This window comes from Silene latifolia, chromosome 1 (assembly GCF_048544455.1).
Source record: "Silene latifolia isolate original U9 population chromosome 1, ASM4854445v1, whole genome shotgun sequence".
In the NCBI taxonomy this organism is placed as follows: Eukaryota; Viridiplantae; Streptophyta; class Magnoliopsida; order Caryophyllales; family Caryophyllaceae; genus Silene; species Silene latifolia.
The window spans coordinates 197,867,681-197,895,130 of record NC_133526.1 but is presented as its reverse complement, the minus strand read 5'-3'; the positions used below and the strand labels follow the sequence as shown (position 1 = coordinate 197,895,130).

General features: G+C 39.1%; 1 protein-coding gene across 1 annotated transcript; it reads left to right on the top strand.

Moving 5' to 3' along the window:
* Nucleotides 1–3,860: 3,860 nt before the first annotated feature.
* On the top strand, nucleotides 3,861–5,242 carry LOC141590637 (protein FAR-RED IMPAIRED RESPONSE 1-like). Its single transcript, XM_074411213.1, has 2 exons — nucleotides 3,861–3,998; nucleotides 4,418–5,242. Exons 1-2 carry the CDS (start codon nucleotides 3,861–3,863, stop codon nucleotides 5,240–5,242), a joined length of 963 nt encoding a protein of 320 aa, XP_074267314.1.
* The last annotated feature ends 22,208 nt before the right edge of the window (nucleotides 5,243–27,450 follow it).

The following is a 27,450-nucleotide window of genomic DNA, read 5'->3' as shown; positions in this document are numbered from 1 at the left end:
TTTAACTTTTTTACATCATGTAATTGTCGTTTCTCCTTTAGAGCGAGTAAGATCAACCTATTTCATAACTATTTAAGATTTTATTTATGCTCATTTAATTTTTTACTAATTGACTATTTTAATATTAATCTAGAGTTTAGGTGGATTCATGTACGCGCATGTTGATACGAAATATGAAATTTTAGAAAATGTTTTATTTTACTACGGTATAATCTAATCTCCATTCAAATATGAATAGATTTGATATGATTTACAAATGTAGACAGTTTCCTTTTTCCCACTTGAACTCGTTCAGATTCCAAATGAGTTGATTCGTGAATTGTGGCTTGTTCAATGACCCAATAACAAATTATGTATAAATTAAAACTTATACGGAGTTTCTTTAAATTAATATTTATGTAACTTTAACTTAATGACAAAAAGAAAGTGACCACGGATATACTTAAACAGTGATCACCAGTTCAAGATTTACCTACAAAACAATCGATAATAAAAGGAGTAGACCGTAAGCGTTACTAGAAAGAGTAGAAATAATAAGAAACTGACTTGAGTCACTATGAGTCGAGACCAGGGGCGAAGGCAGGATTTAATATATGGGGTAGTGAAATTTTTGTAACATTTCTTCGATCTCTTAGGAAATACACAAATGAACGTATTTTTGTTAGAATAATTGTATTTTTCAATTTCAGAAAATGAATTGTGTTCGCACTTATGCTCCGGTACTCTCCCGTGTTCGCACTAGTTTAGCGCTTATAGTGACCGACCGTTATATACGTGAACAATTCGCATACCATTAAGTGTTACTAACAAAGGTGACAACTTGTATAACAAAAAAATTATACTTCGTACATAATTTGTCTCAATCGACTGGGAGGGGATTAAAATATCACTCACAAAATTAAACATGTAAATTAATGATTGAAACGGGAGAGTACCAATTAATAATTTGTGAAATAATATATTTGTATATAATAGATAGTACTCACACTAAGTATAAATTATTGGTAATAAAACAATATATAAAATCATGGAAACAAGAACGCAATTGCAACAATATCCCTCAAATAACCCAAAAAAAATGAAAAATTGCTTCCAAGGAGGATCGAACTCGAGTGGTCATGAAGAAAGCCATAAAGCCACAAACACAAGAATATACCACTGCACCACTTAGATTATGATGCTAACATATCAGTCCTATTTAATCTTACACTTGTACTGCACTGGGGGTAGCGAGAGTCATCTTCTTCCTTTTGTTTTTCTGGTTTTTCTGGGTTTGGGGTAGCAACCGCTACCCCTTGCTACTCACTAGCTTCGCCTCTGGTCGAGACCACACTTAAATAAATCTAAACAATAGTGAAAATCCTTCAAAAACAAAGCCGAAATTCTCTATATTTCCACTCGAAATCGTTGAAGTATATACATTTGTATACTCCCTACTAAACAAGAGGTGATCCAATGAGCATTTGTTAGACACGAACCATCAGTCGCGTATCTAAGAATTAGATTATGGGGGTACGACATTTGAATGTACCTCAAGTCATTAAGTTTAGGCCAATGAAAATATACTTACAAAAGTTCGAAAAGAAGACGATCACATATCGTGAGTTTGTCATTTTCTTTAAAATATCATCCATTTATCGCTAATTTGCTTATAAATGGACTCAATGTCTTACAATATAAAACCATCTTAGATATGCTTAAATACAATACATTTATTTTATATACAATGCATGCAAAGTAGAAGTATAATATAAACTTGAAAAACAAAAGTCAAAACAATTAGTTTATAATTAATTGCATTAGTGTACATTTTAAGTGGTGCATTATAGTGAATGATAACTTGGAAGAAATACTTAGGAGGTGTTTGGTTGGTGTGGAAATAGTGAAGCAAAGGACCCAGGCTGACTGAACAACAACTGACAGCTCGTGATAGCTCATCATGAGTTGGCATAACAGAAAGTTTGTTACACACAAAAGTTGTTACTATATTCATATTGTACAGATTACATTGTATATATATATATATATATATATATATATATATATATATATATATATATATATATATATATATATATATATATATATATATATATATATATAGATAGATAGATAAGATCTAATGAGTCCATTACCTCATTTGAGTCCTTAAGTCCTTATAAGGACCCTTAGATGGACAACATCTATGGTGGACATTTTTTTACAAAATGTAGGCCAAAAAAAAAAGGGAAAAGCTTGGCTATGAAAGAGGACAACAATTCCCGCAAATTGTCCTTACCAATGATCATTTCTGGGACAAAAGCATATATCCTTTGTACTATGTTTCCACTTCCCACATTCTTCCTTCCTGAACACACTTAATTCCAACCTTTTTCTTTCTTTCTTCTCTCTAAAACTGGGTGCTTTCATCTCAAAACGAAGTTAAAGTTCTCTCTAAATCCTCCAAATCAGCGTAAACATGCAAATAATAGATGGCATCAATGGTATTTCTTCATTTTATTCATTCTTTTCAGATCACGTTTTCATATTTTTCATTGAATAGGAAGGATGAAGGTAATCATTACTGATTTTGCATGTCATCGAATTTGTTCATTCTTGTTTTGATTATTTGTTCTTGGGTTTGGAATGAAGATTGTTAGAAGTAAATCTTCATCTTTGGGTTTTCATTAATTTTAGTTTGGATTAGCATGAACGCATTCTGACAAAATTTACATGAACATTTTTCCTATAGTTTTACATTTACACTTTTTATTGTTATATTTTTTATGTGAGTTAACATTCTGACAAAATTTACACTTTTGTTGACATTTACACTTTTAAAGCCTCACATTTACACTGCATTACTGCTCACGTTTACACTTTTCATGTACTTTTAAATTTACACTTTTTTATTGTTATAGTCACCTTTGCATTTTTATTGTTATATTTTTTATGTGAGTTAGCATTCTGATAACATTTACACTTTTGTTGACATTTACACTTTTAAAGCGTCACATTTATACTGCATTCCTGCTCACATTTACACTTTTGGTGTACTTTTACACTTTTGTTGACATTTACACTTTCAGACAATCACATTTACACTTCCTTTCTGCTACACATTTGGATGTCAACACACTTTTGTTGTCTTTACACTTTTGTTAACATTTACACTTTTTTATTGTTATAGTCACCTTTGCATTTTTATTGTTATATTTTTTATGTGAGTTAGCATTCTGACAACATTTACACTTTTGTTGACATTTACACTTTTAAAGCATCACATTTACACTGCATTCCTGCTCACATTTACACTTTTGTTGACATTTACACTTTTAAAGCCTCACATTTACACTGCATTACTGCTCACGTTTACACTTTTGCTGTACTTTTAAATTTACAATTTTTTTTTGTTAGTCACCTTTGCATTTTTATTGTTATATTTTTTATGTGAGTTAGCATTCTGACAACATTTACAATTTTGTTGACATTTACTCTTTTTGCCATAGTTTTACATTTACACTCTTTAATTGTTATAGTCACCTTTTAATTGTTAATATTATAGTTTTAATTTGAGTTAGCATTCTGAAAACATTTACACTTTTGTTGACATATACACTTATAAAGCATCACATGTACACTGCATTTCGGCTGACTTTTACACTTTTGCTGACATTTACACTTTCAGAACAACACATTTACACTTCGTTTCTACTGACATTTACACTTACACTTTTGGATGTTTACTTTTACTATAGTTTTGACATTTACACTTTTGATGACATTTACACTTTCGAACAAAGACATTTACACTTCATATCCGAGGACATTTACATTTACACTTACACTCTGTGCACATTTACGAGACTTGGTAAAACAGAATGGGGTTCAACCCGACAGAGCGGGAGCCGTGTAGGGAGGTGGAGAAGAGGTTTACACCGTACATCGGCCAGGAGTTTGGGGGGCTTGAGGATGCGGTGACTTTTTATAAGATATACGTCATTGCTTGTGGGTTTGATGTACGTAGGTACACAACAACAAAAATGGCGTGGCGGTGAGATCAAGTCAAAGCTCGTCGTCTGCAATCGAGAAGGTTTCGCTCACAAGACGCCCAGAAAAGATCAGGATGACGGACTGGATGGGGGAGAAGTCACAAAGGATATTCAGGGTCACTAGAGTGGGGTGTAAAGCGAGGATACGACTATATATGAAGAATGGTCTTTTATTAATTGACCGGTTCCACGAGGGTCACAATCACGAGCTTATCTCACTTAAGGACAGAGAGTTCCAGAAATTGTCGCGTAACATAACAGATTATCACAAGATGATAATCGTTTCAAACTCAAGGGTTTGTAATACATAATTAATCTCTATACTAAATAAATAATTCCATTCATGTTATATTTATATGACGTATCTGTTAATGATTGATTGACAGCTGAAGATAGGAGCAACAAAAACATACAGAATTTGCAAAGAACAAGTGAATGGATACGAAAACATTGGAACAAGCTTAAATGATTTTAAAAACTTCCATAGGGATGTTAAATGTTTCATTCACGAACGGGATGGTCAGTTGTTTGTTGACCGTTTCAAGGAAATGACTGAAACAAGAACAGGTTTCTACTTTGACTATGACCTTGACGATGATGGCAGCCTACGTAGGGCCATATGGGCGGACGGTACCGCCCGAGATAATTACAAAATTTTTGGTGATGCGGTGTCATTCGACCCAACTTACTCCACCAATAAGTATTCTATGGTATTCACACCATTCACAGGTGTTGACCACCATAAACGATCTGTGACGTTCTGTGGGGCTCTTGTTGCAAGGGAAGATTATGAGTCGTTTAATTGGGTTTTCAGCCGGTTTTTACAAGCAATGGGGGGTAAGGAACCCGAGTACATAATTACAGATCAGGACCCAGGTATTATCAAATCTGTCCCTCTTGTTTTCAAGACAGCGCGCCATCGGTTCTGTATGTGGCATATAATGAACAAAATGCCAAGTAAGTTTGGCGTCTCGAGAAGCGATTATAATGAGTTCATATGTAAAATTAATGACCTTATATGGGACGATGAGCTTGAGGCGGCGAAATTTGATGGTATCTGGGAGCAAATAATTCAAGATCATGGTGTTGGCGTAAATGATTGGTTTGCAGAGACATATGCTATAAGGGGACAGTGGGTGATGGCGCATTGCAGAGACTTGAGGATGGCGTCGATTATGAGGACAACTCAAAGATCGGACAGCGAAAAATAGCTTTTTCAAGAGGTTTGAGCACAAGTCGGGAACATTGGTTGAGTTTTGGATGCGTTTTGAGAGCGCTATGGACCAACAAAGACATACACGTAAGCGACTTGACAACATGGATAAGCACTCGTCCGCAACGGCGTCAACACATCTGGCATTAGAGATTCATGCTGCAAAGGTGTACACCTATTCAGCTTTCCACAAATTCAAACAAGAAGCCATCTTCTCAATTGATACATGTAGAACAGGAGGTTTCACTGAGAGAGGCGAGCTAGAGGTAATTCTTGTCAAAAGATTCAACCGAAAGAAGAATTTTGAAGTTGTGTACAGTCCAGGTAGTTTACACTTCCTATGACATTTACACTTTCTGTTTTTATCTCATTTAAATTCCTATAACTTAACATTTACACTTCTAATAACTTAACATTTACACTTCCTATTAGTTTACATTTACACTTCCTATTAGTTTGCATTTACACTTCTAATAACTTAACATTTACACTTTACAATTGATGACATTTACATTTTACATCATATGACATTTACACTTCCTATACCTTAACATTTACACTTTCCCACTTATTGACATTTACACTACATTTCATGACATTTACACTTTACATCATATGACATTCACACATTTAAATTCCTATAACTTAATATTTACACTTCTAATACCTTAACATTTACACTTCCTATTAGTTTACATTTACACTTCTAATTACTTAGCATTTACACACTACATTTCATGACATTTACACTTTACATCATATGACATTTACACATTCAAATCCCTTAAACTTGACATTTACACTTCTAATACCTTAACATTTACACTTCCTATTAGTTTACATTTACACTTCTAATTACTTAGCATTTACACTTTACAATTGATGACATTTACACTTTACATCATATGACATTTACACTTCCTATACCTTAACATTTACACTTCCTATTAGTTTACATTTACACTTCTAATTACTTAGCATTTACACACGACATGTCATGACATTTACACTTTACATCATGACATTTACACATTCAAATCCCTATAACTTAACATTTACACTTCTAATACCTTAACATTTACACTTCCTATTATATTACATTTACACTTCTAATTACTTAGCATTTACACTTTACAATTGATGACATTTACACTTTACATCATATGACATTTACACTACATTTTATGATATTTACACTTTACATCATATGACATTTACACATTTAAATCCCTATAACTTAACATTCTTAACATTTACACTTCCTATACCTTAACATTTACACTTTTCCACTTATTGACATTTACACTACATTTCATGACATTTACACTTTACATCATATGACATTTACACATTTAAATCCCCTATAACTTAACATTTACACTTCTAGTACCTTAACATTTACACTTCCTATTAGTTTACATTTACACTTCTAATTACTTAGCATTTACACACTACATGTCATGACATTTACACATTCAAATCCCTATAACTTAACATTTACACTTCTAATACCTTAACATTTACACTTCCTATTATATTACATTTACACTTCTAATTACTTAGCATTTACCCTTTACAATTCATGACATTTACACTTTAGATTTCAATACATTTACACTTTGCAATTCAATACATTTACACTTTACATCAGTGACACTATTTTTAACGTTCACACTTACATGCTAGCTTTATCTAATGACACAGGTACACGTAAAGCAAGCTGCAGTTGTACGATGTTCGAAAGAAGCGGAATCCTATGCCGCCATATATAATATGGATTTTTTCAGCAAGTGGGATAAAGACTATACCAGAAGATTATGTTCTGAATAGATGGATGAAAGAGTATCTCCGATTAAGGATTTTCAATACTAATGGTGAAGGAACAGAAAACATGCAAGTCATCGATGAAAAATAAATTGCAATGTCAATAATATGGTCAGAAGTTCATGAAGCTGTAGGGCTCCTTCGAGACAAAGGAATAGCTGATGTTGACAGCTTTTCCGCTGTAATTAGATCATTTAAACAGTCCCTGTCACCATTAGGGGAAGTGTTGAATAAAAATCAACAAATGGAGAAATTTCTGAATTGTACGGCATGTGAGGTAGTGACGATATTGCCACCAAAGAATTCGAAAAACAAGGGGACCGGAAAAGATTCTTTGTCGGCCAAAACAAAAGCAATGGTGTTGGCTAGGAAACCCAAACGTAAGTGTAAGAATTGCAAGAGAATGACAAATCACGACAAGAGAAATCGCCTAACCCCTTCTCAAAGACACACGCCATTGTGCGAAGGGTCGTCTCAACTGAAGAGGATGAGGGAGAGGAGGAGGAAGAGCTGAGTCGAACAAGAATAGACGTCGATTCGGTGACAAGTGTTGCTCTATATATTTTGAGTGTGTAACTTAAAACTTTGATGTGCTATAACTGGAGCGGGCGATAAGGAATTGGTCTCATGGCAGCGTAACTTTGAACTGCAGTTGGTGTAACTTTTCATAACACCAACGTTAGAGTTACACTGTCATAAGACCAAAATCTCTCTGTTTTATTAGATAGCCAAACATTGTGTTACTTGAACTTATTTTGGATTACTTATGTTATTTCAAGTAACAGTTACACTTATTTTCAAATAATTGGTGTTAACATTTACACTTCCCATGTCAAAGACATTTACACTTCCAAAGAACTCCACATTTACACATACTATATCCTCACATTTACACTTTGAATATCTTCACATTTACACTTCCAATTTAGACAGTTTTACACTTTATTTGTTCACATTTACACTTCTCCTATATTCAAATTTACACTTCCTAATTGTTCTTATTTACACTTTTTTTTTTGTTCACATTTACACTTGGGTCATCACCACATTTACACTTCCCATGTCACCACATTTACACCGCATTCAATTTAATTTCAGGTGTTTTTACATTCACACTTTCATATGATAAAGTTGACACTAACAAAGGTTAACATTTACACTTTAAGTGTGTTAACATTTACACTTAAATTGTAAATGTCACTAAATTACAAGTGTGATAACAATTACACTTGCAATTTAGTCACATTTACACTTTGAAAAAACTATGATTATAACTGCCAAAAATAGTCAACCATTACACTTCATTAGTGTAATTTACCATTACACTTCATTCTTTGTAAAGCTTCCACTTGCAAACATTGCAAACCACAAGACAAAACTTTCTTTTCTAAGTTCAAGATTGCCAAACAAAATACATTTAAAAAAAAAATATGTCCACAAATTGTTCACTTTTTCGACAACACAAATTTAATTTTGCGCTTCTTTTGTAACTTGGCCCATAAATCTTCTTTTCCAGCGATAAACCCATTCAACTTTGCTTCAAAAATGTCTCTGTTGACATTTATGTCAGCTAGAACAAGCGTCGCCACCAACTAGACTACCAAGTACCGTCGATTCCTCTTCCTCTCCAAGTCCGGATGCTCAAAAGTTTGACCCTCGTACATCAAAGATATACATCATACGAAAAAATCCCCGATTCTGTTATGTTAGGAAGGGGTGTTTGGCGCTGAACGGGATTTGCCGATGCTGAAAGCTAGTAATCTCATATCCCATGTCCGTTCTGACGTCCAAATAATCGCTAACAGCTGATGCCACTTGGCGAGTAACATTACACATTTCAGACTGATCCCAGTTGGCATGATGTTGGTAGTCAAGGAGATCAACAGTTTGTTGTCCAAAATTTATACACACGCATGCAAAGTGCCCACCAATGTTGACAGGTACGAAGATAAACTCGGCATTCAAGTTGAAAGTTTTATCACAGTCCTGGATGAAGGTATCCCAAATGTGATACAGTACCGATCGGTGATGTCATTAGATCGTGAGCACCTTCACGTATATCCAAAAGCTGCATGATACATTCCTGTTCAGAGGAGTGAGTGAGACTACATAATAAAAGTAAGAACTAATGTATAACTTTTAGGCTTTGTAGGGGGGGGGGGGGTGTACCATATGACGTATCCCAAAGAAGGCCATCCTAGGAAGTAAGTGTTCAAATGAGACTCCAAATGGTTCAAAGAAAAACAGCCCACGACTCAATGACAACAAAGCGACATTACAACCTCGGGAAGCATGGTCATGATGTCGGACCGGCGCAGTGGGCATGCCCTCTTGTACCAAGAGATTGATTCACTGCAATAAAACACACGTATAATAGTAAGAAATTGAGAAGTAGTTACAAATTAAATATCGTAACTAATTGGCCCTGTTATAAGAGTCTGGCAGGTACTAACGAATCTTCAAAGTTGTAGTCGTCTAACAAGCAATAGTCCACCGCATGCTTTCGACGTGATCGAATACCCCTGACCAAGCTTTGATTGTTCCGTAAGTAGGTTGAGACAACAAGAGTCTGCGTACCAGCAGCCCCATAGTCAATTGAGCAACCCAAGCCATCCCCCTGCCCCGGGGACGGCTCCGTACGGCTGACAAAGGTTCGCTACCTGACGACTGCGCTGACGCTTGAACAACAACGGGGCTGCTTTCCGCCTGTATGGCTACAGGATTGACCATAGGACTTCCTTCTACGCGTTTAGGGGGTGGGACTGCAACACGGGGACGTTTACTGTACGTGATCTCTTCCTCATCGTCCAGGCTCCGCTTTTGTGCAACATTGGAGACCGGGTTCACACCTTGACCATACTTTTCCCTGAATTGGGTTATCCTTGAGCGAACGCTCTCCCTCACTTTGTTATGGTCACTCAGGATAAGAATCGACACCACTTCAGCACGGACGAGGTTCAGAACGTCCCTCTCACCTAAGGCGCAGTCAAATAGCTTCCCATTGAAAAGCAGCATGTGTATCATCATGTACACCCCGCAATCAAACGCAGAATAACCAGTACCTTGCCATTTAAATTCGACATTCACAAATTTGAACCCGGCAACCTTTGAACCTCTGACAAACCCTTTAGACTCCAGATACGCACCCATTAAATCACACTGTAAAAAGGAATTTTAAAAAAGGTCAATTTAAAAACAGTGTTTACAATTCCAGAATACATCAACACTGAAGAACAAATTAAGGTATGCTATTTATAATTATTACCGCAATACGGGAAATTCCAAAATATGGAAGCTTCTCAAAATCATCGTCGTACCGACGGTTGTCCAAATACTCTATCTGCTCGGAAACGAAGTTTATGCATGCACAAATTGTAATGATCATTATTGCCGGATAAGATCGGACGAAGACCTGGCGGGTGTGACAACAAAGACATAAAAGATACACTCAGTAAAAAATACAGATTTACACTTTCAATAATTCGTCACATTTACAATCCCTGTGTCATGACATTTACACTTTCCATATATTCACATTTACACTATATATATCATGACATTTACACTTCATATTTAGTCACCTTTACACTCCCTGTGTCATAACTTTTACACTTCACTATATCTCACATTTACACTTCCTATGTGATGACATTTACACTTCACTATGTATCACATTTACATTTCATATTTCATTACATTTACACTTCACAATATCTCACGACATTTACAGTTCACTATGTCTCACGTTTACACTTCATATGTCATGACATTTACACTTTACATATATTCACATTTACACTTTATATGTGCTGACATTTACACTTTCTATTTAGTCACCTTTACACTCGCTATGTCTTCACATTTACACCTTCTATATAATCACATTTACACTATACATCATGACATTTACACTTCACTATGTATCACATTTACACTTCATATTTCATGACATTTACACTTTCTTCTTAATCACTTCCAGGCATTTACACTTTCTGTGAAAATCACATATACACTTTCGGTGTGATGACATTTACACTTCACAATAGGTCACATTTACACTTACCATATCAGATCCAAGTTGAAATGGAGACAAACAGGATTGAATCCAAGCATCCCACCCGATTTCGTCCTTTTTGTCAAGAACAATTCCTTTCTTCTTCGCTTTCCAAATATCCAGTGCAGGGGCTGTTCAAACGAAGGGCAGCGCTATTAAATTTAGAAACTTACGTTACAATTAAATTGGAACTATAAAAATTGCATTGAGTGAGGATAGGGCAAGTACGGTGTGACTAAGCCCGAAGAAACAACGAGAGGATGCAACTGGTGCAGTTTGGTTATACATCATCTTATTGATTAGTAGGCACCAACAATCGATTACAGAATTCATAACTTCCTGTCCAGGTTCAAGGGTTAACATGTCTTCCCGTGACATGAAGAAAAAGTCTGAAAAAACTGCCAATTCTTCCCTACAAAAAAAGAAAAAATTATATAAGGCGAACATGGTTACGACAACATATAAGTATTAATATGTTTGACATAGAAATTAATCGACTCACCCTTTCAACCAAGCTTCTGATTTGTTAAATACGTAGTCCAGGACGTATTTCCTTTCCTTAAAAACACCCCTAAATAATTTCTTATTCAAATTACAGTCTACAGAATAAAAAGCCCCTGCTCGGGCATGGGTTCCCCACAATCCATGGTGCAAGTCAGATTCTCAGAAACCACTTCCATGCACTGTAAGGGCTCAGGTGAATGAAATAGGAAAGGGTGGTGATCCATATTACTCCGGGGGACATAAATTTCCCGACCATCCGCGGGCACGGCTGGTTGAGAAGGGCCTGCCACATCAGTCGTTCCAAAATCCTCACCGGAACCCCGTAAATGCCTCGGCTAGCTCTGCGAGAGATATAAACGTACACTGAAATTCCGGCAACTTAAACTCAGAGGAGGGTGCTTCAACAACCACCTTATCTGCTCCCTCTGCAACATCCATGAGCTTGTCATCATTCTGAAATGAACCAGGACAACCGGGTTGTTCAGTAGGGCCCTCACCTTGCTCGTTGACCATGCCACTACCAATCTCTAACCCTTCTTGCGATGCATCTTCACGGACTGTGGTCGAAACAACGCCAGGCTCACAATCCGGTGCTTTCGTAACACTAACTTGGCGTCGGTCAACGGGCTGTTCCACTCCCGGTGCACCGCTAACATCCACAGCCTCACCAGGCACTAGTCCAACCACGAGTGGTTCGGGCCCACGGCAGGGCCCCTGGTCTTCGGGCGGCTCCATGTCCATGCCCTGCACAGCCTCATCCTGGACTGTCGGTGCACCGCTAACATCCACATCCACATCCACGCCTGACACTAGTCCAACCACCACTGATTCAGGCCCACGGCGGGTCCCCTTATCTTGAGGCGGCTCCATATCCATTCCTTGCACAGCCTCGTCCTGTTCTCTCGGTGCACCACCCTGTGCCACTTCACTGTCACCGCTGTCTGACAACTTTTTTAGCGCGTTATCAATATCAGCTGTCGCTATAAATTTCAACTGAAATGAAGATGATCCATCTTCAATTGACGGGACTACCACATCCGCATCCACCTTGTTTGCTACTTTTGAAAAAGACGCCTCCCCTTCACCAGAAACAGGCCCCTGTTCTTGAGCCAGCTCCATATCCATACCCTGCACAATCTCATCCTCACCTATCTGTACGCAACCTTCTACCGCTTCACCACCACCATGACCAATATCTGTCAAACCTTGCAGCGCGTTCTCAATATCAGCAGTCGAAATAAATTTTAGTTGAACTGAAGATGAGCCATCTTCAGTTGACTGACCTACCACATCCGCATCAACCTTATTCGTTGCTTCTGACTTACACTTCTCAACAACATGTTCAGCTTTCTCAGGGGCACCACTAGTGTCAGGCACTTCCCCTCCCAAACTTTCCTGCTCCTCGTTCAATGAGGGCTTTGTGTAAGCTTCTTCAACTTCATCCGGGCTATAAATTTTCTCTAGAATCTGCCGATCAGTTAATTGAGTCAAGTCGTCGGTTAAATCTAGCCCGCATTCCTCTTCCTCTCGTCGACAGGCTTCGTTAAGTTTAGCGGTGTTGTACAAACCAGCGGTCTCCATTACCTGTGACATCGCCGCATCACCTGCTTTATCACCCAAATCAGAATCTTCTGCAAGTGACACAGGCTATACAGTAGGCGTAAACTCGAACTTAGGAACCTTGGTCTTTCTTTTCTTGCTTGCCTTTGTTTTTTCTTGGCGCTGTTTTTTTTTCTTGGCCAACATCTGACAATGAGGGAGCGTTATCATTATACTTCTTCATTTGGGAAGCTAAATTTCCAACTTCTTCAACATATTCCTTCACCTTTGCACCTTCAAAAAAGCTTGCGTCGCTTGTGACGGAACAAGATCGATTGAAGAAGAAGCACTGTTGTTAAATTCTTAAGCATTGCAAATTTGCATCCGTATACCAGGAATAGAAGGCCACAGCGTTCCTTTGAATCTTCAAGTACAGCTCGTGTACACCCTACGATTGGTAACAAAAAAGATTTAAGAGTCTAGATACACAAAATAACCCTGCTCAATATATATATATATATATATATATATATATATATATATATATATATATATATATATATATATATATATATATATATATATATAGAGAGAGAGAGAGGGAGAGAGAGAGAGAGAGGTAAGATCTAATGAGTCCTCCTCTCAAATTGAGTCCATAAGTCCCTCTAAGGGCCTTTGGATGGACTCAATGAATGGTTGAGATGCATTTGATTAAGGGCTATTAAAAAGAAAAGGAAAAAAATGTGGATGGTTGGATTGAGATGGGTGGTTGAGATCGAAAATTACCAAAAAAAATTACCACTAATCAAATTTCTATACACTAATTAATTTTTCTTTCTCTCTCTAGCCCCTAATTAATCAGTTTTGAGTTTAAGATTTCAGAAGTGTAAATGTAATGTTGTATGAGTTTTACAAGTGTAAATGTGATGTTTTACGAGTGTAAATGTAACATTTTAAGAGTGTACATTTGATTTTTTGTGACGGAAATTTTGAATTTATATAATTTTAACATTTTACAAGTGTAAATGTGAAGTTTTACGAGTGTAAATGTAACATTTTTAAGAGTGTAAATTTGATTTTTTGTGACGGAAATTTTGAATTTATATAATTTTAACATTTTACAAGTGTAAATGTGAAGTTTTACGAGTGTAAATGTAACATTTTTAAGAGTGTAAATTTGATTTTTTGTGACGGAAATTTTGAATTTATATAATTTTAACATTTTAAAAGTGTAAATGTGAAGTTTTACGAGTGTAAATGTAACATTTTTAAGAGTGTAAATTTGATTTTTGTGACGGAAATTTTGAATTTATATAATTTTAACATTTTACAAGTGTAAATGTGAAGTTTTACGAGTGTAAATGTAACATTTTTAAGAGTGTAAATTGATTTTTTGTGACGGAAATTTTGAATTTATATAATTTTAACATTTTACAAGTGTAAATGTGAAGTTTTACGAGTGTAAATGTAACATTTTTAAAGAGTGTAAATTTGATTTTTTGTGACGAAAATTTTGAATTTATATAATTTTAACATTTAACAAGTGTAAATGTGAAGTTTTACGAGTGTAAATGTAACATTTTTAAGAGTGTAAATTTGATTTTTTGTGACGGAAATTTTGAATTTATATAATTTTAACATTTTACAAGTGTAAATGTGAAGTTTTACGAGTGTAAATGTAACATTTTAAGAGTGTAAATTTAATTTTTTAGTCAATTTGAAGGTTTTAGAGTGTAACTTTAGTCCTTTGAGTGTGAATTTGGTCCTTTATAAGTGTAACTTTGTCCTTTATGAGTAAAACTTTAGTCCGACTACCAAAAAACGCCACCATCATCGTCCTCTCCCACCAACTCATATCCACAAAAAATATGAGTGCAAATTTATATAATTTTAACGAGTGTAAATGTAAAGAAATACAAGTGTAAATGTAAAGAAATACGAGTGTAAATGTTAAGATATATGACTGTAAATGTTAAGAAATATGAGTGTAAATTTAAAGAAATACGAGTGTAAATGTGAGGAGATACAAGTGTAAATTTAAGAGAAATACAAGTGTAAATGTGAGGAGATACAAGTGTAAATTTAAATAAAAACGAGTGTAAATGTGAGGAAATACAAGTGTAAATGTAAAAAATATGAGTGTAAATGTAAAAAAAATATGAGTGTCAATGTAAAGAAATGTGAGTGTAAATGTAAAGAAATGTGAGTGTAAATCTGAAAAATGCATGTAAATGTAAAGAAATATGAGTGTAAATGTATAGAAATACGAGTGTAAATGTAAAGAAATTAAATATAAGTGTAAATGTAAAGAAATACAAGTGTAAATGTAAAGAAATATAAGTGTAAATGTAAAGAAATACGAGTGTAAATGTAAAGAAATATGAGTATAATAAATATATTTATTAGATCTAACAATAAAAATCATGATAATACGATTTTAAATATATAGACGATATTCGAAATCATCAAAAAAAAAAAAATTAAAAACAAATAAGATCAGGACTTATTCACGTGAATGTTGAACCCCACCCACCAACCACTTCTCATTTCCAAAAATAAAGAAAATGATAAAAAAAAAAGAAAAAGAAACACTACACATTCACGTGAATGTGGAACCCACCCACCAAACACTTTCTCATTTCCAAAAATAAAGAAAATAATAAAAAAAAAATAGAAACAAACACTACACATTCCCACGTGAATGTTGAACCAAAACCACCAACTACTTCTTATTTCAAAATCACAGAGAAAAAAAAAGAGGAAAAGAGGAGGAGCGGCAGTGGTGGCCGTGAGTGGTGAGTGGAGGAGCGGCAGTGATGGCCTGAGATCCAGTTTAATGGAGGAAGAGAGGCAGATCTGGTGGTGGTGTTGTGGTCGTCGGGAGAAGGTGTCGTGAGTTGTGGGTCGTGGGGTTGTCGTGGTGGTTGTCGGTCGCGGGGTTGTCGTGGGATGGTTGTCGTGGATCTGGAAAGAGGGGGGCTGCAGTTTTTTTTTGGGTGGTGGTGGCGGCGGCGGTGGGTCGGGTTTAGAAATATGATGTGACGGTTGTTGTGGTAATGTGGGGTGTTGTTGTGGGCTAAGATGGTGTCGGGTCGAGGTGTTGTTGTGGGCGGTTGTTGGAGAGGAAGAAGGCGGTGGCTAGTGAGGTGGTGGCGGTCGTAGAGTTGGTTTGGGGTGGAGCAATGTCGCCGGAGTGGTAGTGGGGTTGTGTGGTGGGCGTGGGTAGGTGGCGGTGGAGGTGGTCGTGGGGCCGGGTAGGTGAGGAAGAGGGGGAAATTTTTTTTGAATTATTTGGTTTTTGAATTTTGTTGGATTTTTGAGAGGATTTGAGATTTTTTTGGTTTTTAGAGAGATGAGGGGGAGGATAATTGTGAGATGAGAGAGAAGTGGGTGGAAAAAGAAGGATTTTATAGTGAAATTAGGGTTTGATTAGTGAAGGTAGTGACGGAAAGTGATTAATTAGGATTGATCCCCTAATTTTAGCACTAATCCCTCCCTTTTCCCTTCCAATCTCAACCCCTCATCTCATCTTTTCAATGGCCCTAAAGAGGACTTAGGGACTCAATGAAATTGGGTGGACTCACTTGATCTCTTCTCTATATATATATATATTAAAAAAAATATGCGATTAATTAAACATTCATAACATAAATCTTACATCTACAGCCCTAGCTTTCAACTCATCGTCATCTTCAACACCGGGAGGGAGTTCAATCTGAATACACTTCTTATCGGGTGATGTACCCGACGTTGAAATCAGAAGAGGCGTAGGGCTTGCCAATGGCGCCTTGGGCGCGCCAGCTATAGCCAACATCGTATTACCAGTGTCCTTCTCATCAGGGGTCTTGTTTTGACATCGCGGGTACTTCACCTTCGACAAAGTTAGTCGACCAAGTGGCCCCACGTCCAGCTCATCCTTTAACCTCTTCGATAGAGTTTTCAGATCCCAATGCTGAATAAGTGGAAGGCCATCTGGGGAACTCTTGCCACGGTAATCATACCGCTGAAAATAAGTAATCATAAGAAAAGGGATACAACCAAGCAGATGTGACTGCACGCTGCGAGCCTCGGCTGCAGCATTAGCTAAACATTCTAATACATACGAGCACCAGTCATACTCCGGTATGACACTCACATCTTCAACCACTTTCAAAAGTTTGATTTCAATGCCGTTGTTCAATGTTGGCGCAAGGAATGATGAAATGCTAAGAAGCACAAACAGGCGGCAGAATTCATCACCTCCATCTTTGAATTGCTCTGACTCAATATAATTGAAGACGTCTCCTAAAGAAATAGAATCAAAATTTGATTTCACTTTGAACTTTTTGCGCCACAGTTGTTTTATGCGCACATATTTTTCATCTTTAGAACCAGGCATATGTCCAAAGGGTACTATTTCCATCTCTCTCTCACCAAGAGGTAACATGAAACAGTCATAGACATCATACTTAGTAACCATAAACTCCTTCAACTCCGACGCCCTGAAAACATGAGAACCATCGCTGAAAGCCTCAAGAAATTCAAGAAACATGTGAAAGCGGGAAAGTTCTAAGTTTAAGATGAAGCAGACCCCAAATCCAATCCTCTGTCAGTACAATGGCTCGTTGGGCAATGTTAAGCTTACCAATAAGCTTGTGAAGCCGGTTGGGGCGACACTTAACTAAACAATAGGGGTAACTTGTGGTTGTTCTTCACTTCCAGGTACTTCTCCATCGATACCATCCGAATCAGAACAAAAAGTACATAAGAAATGCACAATATCAGTCAACCTATAACAGTCTACACATTTACATTTACACTTACTCTATCCTCACATTTACACTTCCAGTATCTTCACATTTACACTTCCAATTTAGTAAGATTTACCCTTTATTTGTTCACATTTACACTTACTCTATCCTCACATTTACACTTTCATTATCTTCACATTTACACTTCTAATTTAGTCAGATTTACCCTTTATTTGTTCACATTTACACTTACTCTATCCTCACATTTACACTTCCAATTAGTTAGATTTACACTTTATTTGATCACATTTACACTTCTACTATCCTCACATTTACACTTCCATTATCTTCACATTTACACTTCCACTTTAGTCAGATTTACCCTTTATTTGTTCACATTTACACTTACTCTATCCTCACATTTACACTTCCAGTGTCTTCACATTTACACTTCCAATTTAGTCAGATTTACCCTTTATTTGTTCACATTTACACTTACTCTATCCTCACATTTACACTTCCAGTGTCTTCACATTTACACTTCCAATTTAGTCAGATTTACCCTTTATTTGTTCACATTTACACTTACTCTATCCTCACATTTACACTTTCATTATCTTCACATTTACACTTCCAATTTAGTCAGATTTACCCTTTATTTGTTCACATTTACACTTACTCTATCCTCACATTTACACTTCCAGTATCATCACATTTACACTTCCAATTTAGTCAGATTTACACTTTATTTGATCACATTTACACTTCTACTATCCTCACATTTACACTTCCATTATCTTCACATTTACACTTCCACTTTAGTCAGATTTACCCTTTATTTGTTCACATTTACACTTACTCTATCCTCACATTTACACTTCCAGTGTCTTCACATTTACACTTCCAATTTAGTCAGATTTACCCTTTATTTGTTCACATTTACACTTACTCTATCCTCACATTTACACTTCACTTCCAATTTAGTCAGATTTACCCTTTATTTGTTCATATTTACACTTACTCTATCCTCACATTTACACTTTCAGTATCTTCACATTTACACTTCCAATTTAGTCAGATTTACCCTTTATTTGTTCACATTTACAATTCTCCTATCCTCACATTTACACTTCCAGTATCTTCACATTTACACTAACAGTTTAGACAGATTTACACTTTATTTGATCACATTTACACTTCTACTATCCTCACATTTACACTTCCATTATCTTCACATTTACACTTCCATTTTAGTCAGATTTACACTTTATTTGTTCACATTTACACTTCTCCTATCCTCACATTTACACTTCCATTATCTTCACATCGACAGTTCCATTTTAGTCAGATTTACAGTTTTAGTGTTCACGTTTACACTTACTCTATCCTCACATTTACACTTTGAATATCTTCACATTTACACTTCCAATTGGGTCAGATTTACACTTTATTTCATAACATTTACACATTCTATTTGTTCACATTTACACTTTTTTTGGTTCACATTTACACTTGGGCTGTCCTCACATTCACAGTCCCAATTACATCACATTTACAATCCCCAAAAACAGGCTCGATTAAAACCCTAACAAATACATTGACACTACCCATCAATTCAGATTTACACTATGAATTTAATTAAAAATTCAAACACACAATAAAATCACATAAATTGTGTGGACAGCGGGCCGGAACGGGGGCGCTGGTACTCAGAATGATCCGAGCTTACGTGATCGAAAGTTCAAGCACGTAGACGCCAAAAAGTAAGAACAAAGTTTAGAATGCAAAGGGAGAAGAGAAGGGCGGACACTCGCGTGAGAAATATGAGGAGCGAAGGCTCCTATTTATACTAATCACGTGAAGGAATTAGGGTTTCGGAGACTCTTTGGAAGTGAATCTCGGAAAGATATGAAAAAGATACGAGAAACATGCGAGAAAGGGCACGGGAAGAGGCGCAGCGCCCATCGCGTCTCTTGGAAGAGGCGCAAAGACTGCTGCTGCGTCTATTCCCAAGTGGTTTCCTCCTGCAGAAGAAAGATTTCCGTGTTTGAGTTATGGTAGGACGGAAATAATTCGATTTCCTTAATATCTTATATGAATATTACGGGAATTTACTTACTAAAAGATAAAATTTATGAAATATGGAATAGAAATATCCTAACATTCCGAACATTCGACTCGGGTTTTAACGGTTATCAGAAAATGGAGACGGTTTTAGGCCCGGACTCCGAATGTACTCTAATTACTGCCAAAACGACCGTATCGGGACGTAGATGACAACTAAGAGGTAGACATTAATATTGGAGCAATCACTTGACGATAATCTTACGAATTGTCACAAATCGTTCCGCGTATCAAACATGCGGCCCAATCATCACCGGGTGGTTTGCGGGAGGTGCAGAAATGAGGTATCTACAGAGCCCCCACTTTGACTGAGGCTTGGACAAGGCGAAAGTCAAAGTATAGCCATCAGGTCAATCGAAGATTACAACCTGACGACTATGGCGACGCGAGGCGGCTCAAGGGGTCTGAGCCAAGGACCCGTCGTCGGGAACATTTTAGAGTCTGTCGACTATCGGGGAGGGTCGTTTAAAGTCTATTAGACTACGTAAGGAGGCTCGCCAGCCATAAGAAGAGACCATACCTGAGACTTCTTTCTCGAGATGCTTCCGGAGGTGCATAGGAGCTAAGGTCAAGCGTAGGAGCTAAGGGTAAGACCTAAAAGTTATGTAAGGATTGGTACTAGGGCGTGGGACCTTAAAGGAAAGCATTGACGGGAAGGAGGCCTAAAGTAAGTTCAACTTAAGGGTAGCTAAAGCTTGGGTATAGGAACTCTATTGATTTGGGGAACTTGAAGGATTGGGATCCTACGGTTAAAAAGTCCTAATTTCGGGTTTACGAACCTAAGAAAGAAGGCTTTTGGGTTTGGGAACTTCTGGAGAACGACACCTTTGTCGCATTCCGTGGGGAAATGAGAAATATTGAGAGTAGCAGGACACAGGCGGGAACTGCTGAGAGGAAACTGCTTTGGGTAGTCTTCGGGAAATAATTGCAAATAGCAGGACACAGGCGGGAACTGCTGGGAGGAAATCTGCTTAGGTAGATCGTCAATCCTTACGTCTTGAGAGAGACAGTACGTCCGCTTACTCTCGCTGGAGACATGATTGGGAGTCATTCTTCTTGTCATGAGAGGGAAAGTATATCCGCTTACTCTCGCTGGAGACATAATGAAGGTGTGTCGAATTCTGTGAGGGAACAAATGCTTGCTGCGACAAGCAAAAGGTCTTGGAAGGAATAAATAATACGCAACAGTCTGCTGCGGGCTTGGAAATGCGGGCCGGAACGAAAGAAAATCGCCAAACGGACCAAAAGAATGAAAATAACATCGGGGAAGAGGCGCACCAAAGATGGGCCCACAAATAACGAACTCATAACGAATTTTTGAAAATCCGTATGGAGGGAACAAAAGGAAGAGGCGCGCAGAAGAGCCGCATCTCTTGGAAGAGGCGCAGGCCTTTCTTTGCGTCTATTCCCCAATTTGGTTTTCCTGCGTAAAAACGCGAAAATCAGGAGGTTCATGTATTCATTTGCTCGAAACATAAATCACACTTTTCTCTCTCAAATCTTCACAATTTCCGCCAAGGTTTGATTCAAAAGCTTGCATTAATCATGACTAATCGAGGTATGTGTCTCAATCTTGCATTAATCTTCTGTATTTGTCCAATTTTGAGCCGAAAAATCTAGGGTTTATGACCCTTTTGATCGAAAATTTGGGGCTTTTCCCCCAAACGCATTTGCCTTGTCAAATTGACATTAGAAATGGATAGTAGGTAATATTAGGAACATAACCATGTATTTGTTTCGAATTTTCATCAAGTTTGAGCCTTTGAGTGAATTTTGAGACGGTTTTACAGCTGAGTCGTAAATTGCTTCGAAAGTAGTCTTAGGATTGCCCATTTGCGACGAAACTTGATATTTGGGATCCTTGAATGATGGGTAAACTTTCTACCATTTCGGAATTTTGGTTTGTGACAGCTTTTCCAGGACACTTTTTGGGGCATAATCACCATTATAGCGAAATGCTGCCGAAATTTCAACTCGAACCCGGCACTAGGCTTCAAATTAGGCTTGACTTGACCCAAAATACCACATGCGTGATCGGATTGGTGAAAACAGGGCCAAGGATGGCGAGAAAAGAGCGATTTCAGGGCTCCCGAAGGCTCGAAAATCCTTTAACCAAGGCTTGTCGTCACGTGACGCAGCCTAAATTTGCTTTAATGTTGCAGGTGATGAGGCTTCTACTTCTGGGATAGCTCCCATGGAGATCGACGCTGCCACTGTCGAGGAGGCTTTGGAGCAGGCCTTCACTGCTGCGGTGATGGCTGCTGGGGACGAGGTTCACGAGGAGGAGGCCGTTGAGGAGGAGGAGGCCCCGAGACGGGCCAATGTCGGACGAGGAGGTCGCCAGCTGAGAGGGGCTCCTGCGTGGGCTGAGACTTGGGAGAGCAGGCACCTGGTGTGGGCTGCAGAGGGTCACCTGTCCTACAGGACGGTGAAGAGTTTGGTAAATAGGAATTCACTACTCATTACTCATTCTTTTATTCGGATTTCTTTCAAACTTCATTCAAAACTAAAGATAGCTTTGTTTTAAATCATAATAGGAGGCCGGGAACATCAGGTCGTTCTCGGGCTACACGACAGCGATGGAGCACTACGAGCGGCTGTCGGGAGAGAGGGGCCATGATCGAGCGCGGAGCGTTCGGTCCTTTGTTCGAGTTTGGAGGGATATCGCGAAGAGGAAGTCTGCGGGCTAACCTTAGTCTGGTCCGCGCTTTCTTGGACCGATTCTGGGATACGACTTCCACGTTTCACATGCCTTTTGGTGAGGTGGGAGTCACTTTGGAGGATTACGGCATGATTTCTGGTCTGCCGTGTGGGACCGAGGAGGTGGTGTGGCCGGAGACTGCCATGAGGGCGGACTCGGCCGAGGCGAGGAGATTGATCGGCTGGAATTTGTCGCCGAAGGTCATTCTGATCTTGGGTTTGATACCCAGTTCTTACGTTCGAGACTACTTTGCGGGGAAGACCCCGGCGCTGGTGACGATTGACGGGAGGGAGACGGCTCCTCCTCCCTGTACAGCTGAGCAGAGAGCTCGTTTGTGGCTTTGGTGGTTCCTGTCTTCGATTTACCTCGGAGACAAGGGCGAGAGGCTGTCGATGAAGCTTCTCCCCTTCCTTTCTGACCTGAGTTCCCTAGGACGTTGGGACTGAGTCATCTTTGCTTTTTTTTGCGGTCCTCATCCGCTTCATGAGGGCCATGGTTCGTCCGGAGTTGATGGAGAAGGGGACTTCTCCTGGTGCTGTCGGACCTGGACTACTGCTGGAGGTATGAACCTACCTTTAGATCAAAGTAAATTCCTTTCTCTTTATCAAATCATGAAAGATCGTCATTGAGTATTTTATTTTACAGGCGTGGGTGTACTCCTACTTCCCGAGCCTTGCGCCCAAGAGGACGGAGCCGCTGGAGAGGGCCTATCCTGTGGTGAGGGATTGGGTGATGTGCCGGACGAAGAGCAAGCGTTCTTCTCACAACGTCTACCGGCGGGACGTGAACGCTCTTCAGCTGAGCAGCGTGAGTATCTCATTTATATTCACTTGTTTCTTGCTTTTAGTTGATCATAGGAATGATCCTTGTTTTATTTTGTCACAGTGGGTGCCCCGACCTTGGGCGGAGTACGCTGGAGCGCCTCCTTTCGTGGCTGAGGTCCTTCGACCTAGGAGCTCGAGCCGACTGCTGTTGAGGACGTCGATGGGTCCTGTGTGGTACTTGGGCGAGCGCTTGGCTCGTCAGTGCTCGCGGGACGTGCTGACGGTTCCCGTCGATCCTCCCAGGACGATGTTCAGGGAGCCTTCTGAGGCTGAGAGGGAGGCGGACTTGGCTGGTGCCAGTGGTGACGACCTTCTTCTCCTTGGCGAGGACTACTCGACGTTCCTTTACGGGAGGTTGGCGTACTGGCCAGTAGTGGTGAGTATCTTTTATTTTGATTTTGATTTGATTTTTTTTTTTTTTGAGAGTTATGATGAAATATCATCGATTGATGAGAACCATTTGTCTTTGTAGGAGGTCGAGGCGGCGGGCATCGAGCCCCCAGAGTACCCCGAGACCCTCGAGTACACTGACGCGACCGGGAGGACGACAATCTCCGAGCTGCGTGACTTTGACGTAGCTGTGACGGATGCTGGCCTGGACGACTGGCAGCATCTGATTCGGAGAGTGAGCCTCTAACTTGTATAACCTTTGTGTAAGAACACATTTGATTGAGTTTGTTCAATTATTGAGAATGTTTTTTTTTTTTTTGAGAATGCAGGTTGCGCCGTCTCGGTTTGTGGCGTTGTGGAGGGTGGCCAACCGGCTGCGAGCTACTGCCGTCGAGGCACTTATTGGCAGTCGAGGTCGTCAGGTATGAACCTTACGCCTATTTCATTTTTGAATTTTGATTTTCCAATTTTGCTCGAATCGATTGACATGAGCTAATTTACTGTTTACAGGGTGACCGCGGGTTGGAGCGAGAGTTGGCCCAGTCCCGGGAGGAGACGGCTCGCTTGTTGAGGGAGCTCGAGGTTCGGGACGCCGAGATCGCCGTTCTTGTGGAGAGAGTTGCAGAGTTGGAGGGCGCCCAACAGTAGTTTTGTGTAGCTTTTTTGTTTGTTGGTTGTGTCTTGTACATTTGTATATTGGGACTATCATTTTGAACATTTTTGGACTTTGTTTTGGGGCTCGAGCCCCCAGTTTGTACATTTCCTCTGTTTGGTATATATACGATGGCCTGAGTGCCTTTGCTGCTGGGTTGTGTGGCTTGTATCTGCAGGTTAGTTTCGAACAGGTTTGGTAGATGACGGTTTACGCCGTCATGCTGCCGAAAATTACACAGAAAACATGCAAAACATACATTTGTATATACATGGCTTTGATTAGCGCAAAATGAAAGACTCGAGAGAATGCAAAAATGCAAAAATTTTGCCGGAAATGACCGGACGGTAGGGAGGGTTACCCCCTAAAAAAAAGAAAAAAAGGAAATTTATAAGTTAGAATGTAGAAATTAAATTAAGAAATTAGTATATAAACGAATAAAAATGAAAATTATTTCCTAAAAAACGAAAATGGAATTTATAAAATGAAATTTATTTCCTAAAAAAGAAAATGTGCACATGTGGTAAAATGGCGAAATGTCGATGTCGTCTCGAAATGCGCGCCCGCGAAATTAGGAAACTTGAAACATGGTAATATTCCCGTATTTACCAAAATAATAACCCGTAGGAATAGGAAATTATTCGTCATGGAATTAGGAAAGATCCAACGCGGAAAATCACAGAAGTGAAGCTGAGGAAGAGGCGCAGCATGAGCTGCGTCCCTTTGAAGAGGCGCAGCAGGTGCTGCGCTGTTCCCAAGCTGTCCTGTTCTGACGGATTTTTGGAAACAGCAATTAGTATAAATAGAAACGTCGATAGAGCTTTTACTCGCACAAATCTTCCGTCTCTTCTTCGTCTATTTACATAGAATTCTCAAGACAAAAAAAAAATTTCATCATGAATACTTTGGAGATCCGCTTGAAGGAATGGACCAATGAATTTTCAAATATGGAGAAGCACGATATGGGCTCTTATAATTTTGGGTCGTTGTTGAGTTTGAAACTCATCAAGGTGGTGAAACCGTTCTTGGATGCTTGTCTTGACTATTGGGACCCGAACTACCATGTTTTTGCGTTCCCTGGGGGTGATATTTGCCCCTTTCCTGAAGAAATTGTTGATATTGGTGGATGGGACCCCGAACATTCGCCTGCTATTCCTTCTACTTCTCAAGGGTACAAAAGCAAATTTAGGGATTTGCTCGGATTGACTAGGCTTGAGGTGGACCGTCTAGTTACCTCGAAAGGTGTGAGAATGTTGGGCTTCATAGATCGATTCATCAACAGGGCCGATCCCACCGTTTCTCATGTTGCTAGGCGGAGGGCATTTGGCTTTTGCTTGTTGCATGTATATGTCTTTCAAAGGCATGTTGATGAAGACTTGAGAGGTGATCCCCGTCTTCTAGGCCTTATTGAGCAGATGGAGCTGCGCAGGAGCCCAGCTTGCTTATGCTTAGGGGAGATTATTTTGGGCTTGGATAACAAAAAATCCAACCGTGATCTGCCGTTCTTGGGGAGTCCCGTCATTCTGCAGGTAAAAGACACCTCTTTTTGTGTTTTTTTTTTTTTTTTTTTTTTTTGTGTCGATGTCTAATACCCGCTTTTGGTAGGTTTGGCTTATGGAACGGCTCCGATTGATCGAGCCCCCAGTTCATGCACTTTCCTATCATGCTCGTTCGATTGCGATGCGGACACGGTTGTACATGGTGGACTTCACCCGGGTCTGTGATTATTGGAAACAAGCTGAAGAGTGATGATGGCCCGTTGATCAGGTGGATCGTTCCGTGGTGGCACCTCAAGTCCGTCACTGGAGTGTTTTCTTTGGATCTCACTAGGTCGGTGCGGATTCCTGGATTGGAGTTTATGGTGTGCATCTTCCCGGAGAGGCTGATGAGACAAGTTGGGCTGAAACAGACGATCCCTAGGCTTGATACCGTCCCGCAGACTGCTATGGCGCTTACTACAGAGAGCCGAAGAGAGTGGGCTATCAAATGGGCCCAAAGAAATATGTGGTTCTTGAATTTCTCCGCTAATGCTTTATGGGTGTCGGATTCTTATCTGAGGTGGAGAAAGGCTACAACTTCGGAAGAGCGCGAGAAGTTGAGGAAACGCGAGCCCATTGACTACAAGGTGCGCGAGGGAGAGAAAGAAAAAGGAGAAGCATCTGACAGAGGGAGAAGAAGAAGCCGGTTTTCAAGTCATTCATCCTTCGAAGAAACTGAAGACTACTCCTGTCGCAGAGATGGTGATTGGCAAGAATGGAAAAGCTAGGCCTCGAGAAAGACCGTTGGTGATTAGGACTGAAGTGGCGCAAGAGCGTCCGGCTCGAGGTCGTGACAAGAAATATGATGGGAATGACAAGGGCAAGGGGAAGATGGAGGAATAGCCCGAGTCTCTTTATTATTATTTGATTATTATTATTATTATTGTTGTTGTTGTAATAAAAGGTGGGGTTTTTAGAATCCTAGCCTATTCTATTTTTATTATGTAGCGTACTATTATTTATCAGAAAAATGAATGAAATAAAATGGTTAAATGGTTATGAAACCGTCGTGATTTTCTATTTATTATTCTTGTCGAATTTCAAATGCAATGCAAATGTCCTTCTATTTACATTTTAGATATGATGGGTTGAATCCCGTGAAGGATTGCCTACGTATTCACTTAAAAAGCGAAATCAAACCCTTGCGCGTAGTTCGAGTAAATGTAAAAGAATAATTGTTCGAAGCAAGAGCTTGTAATGAACGTAGAAAATAAGCATGAGCTTTTTCTTACTCTGAAGGTGCGAATTTAGTTTGTTTGATGATACGAGGATGACAAATTTATCAAAATGCAAGAGCACAATGACATTTAGCTTATTTCAGCTTGG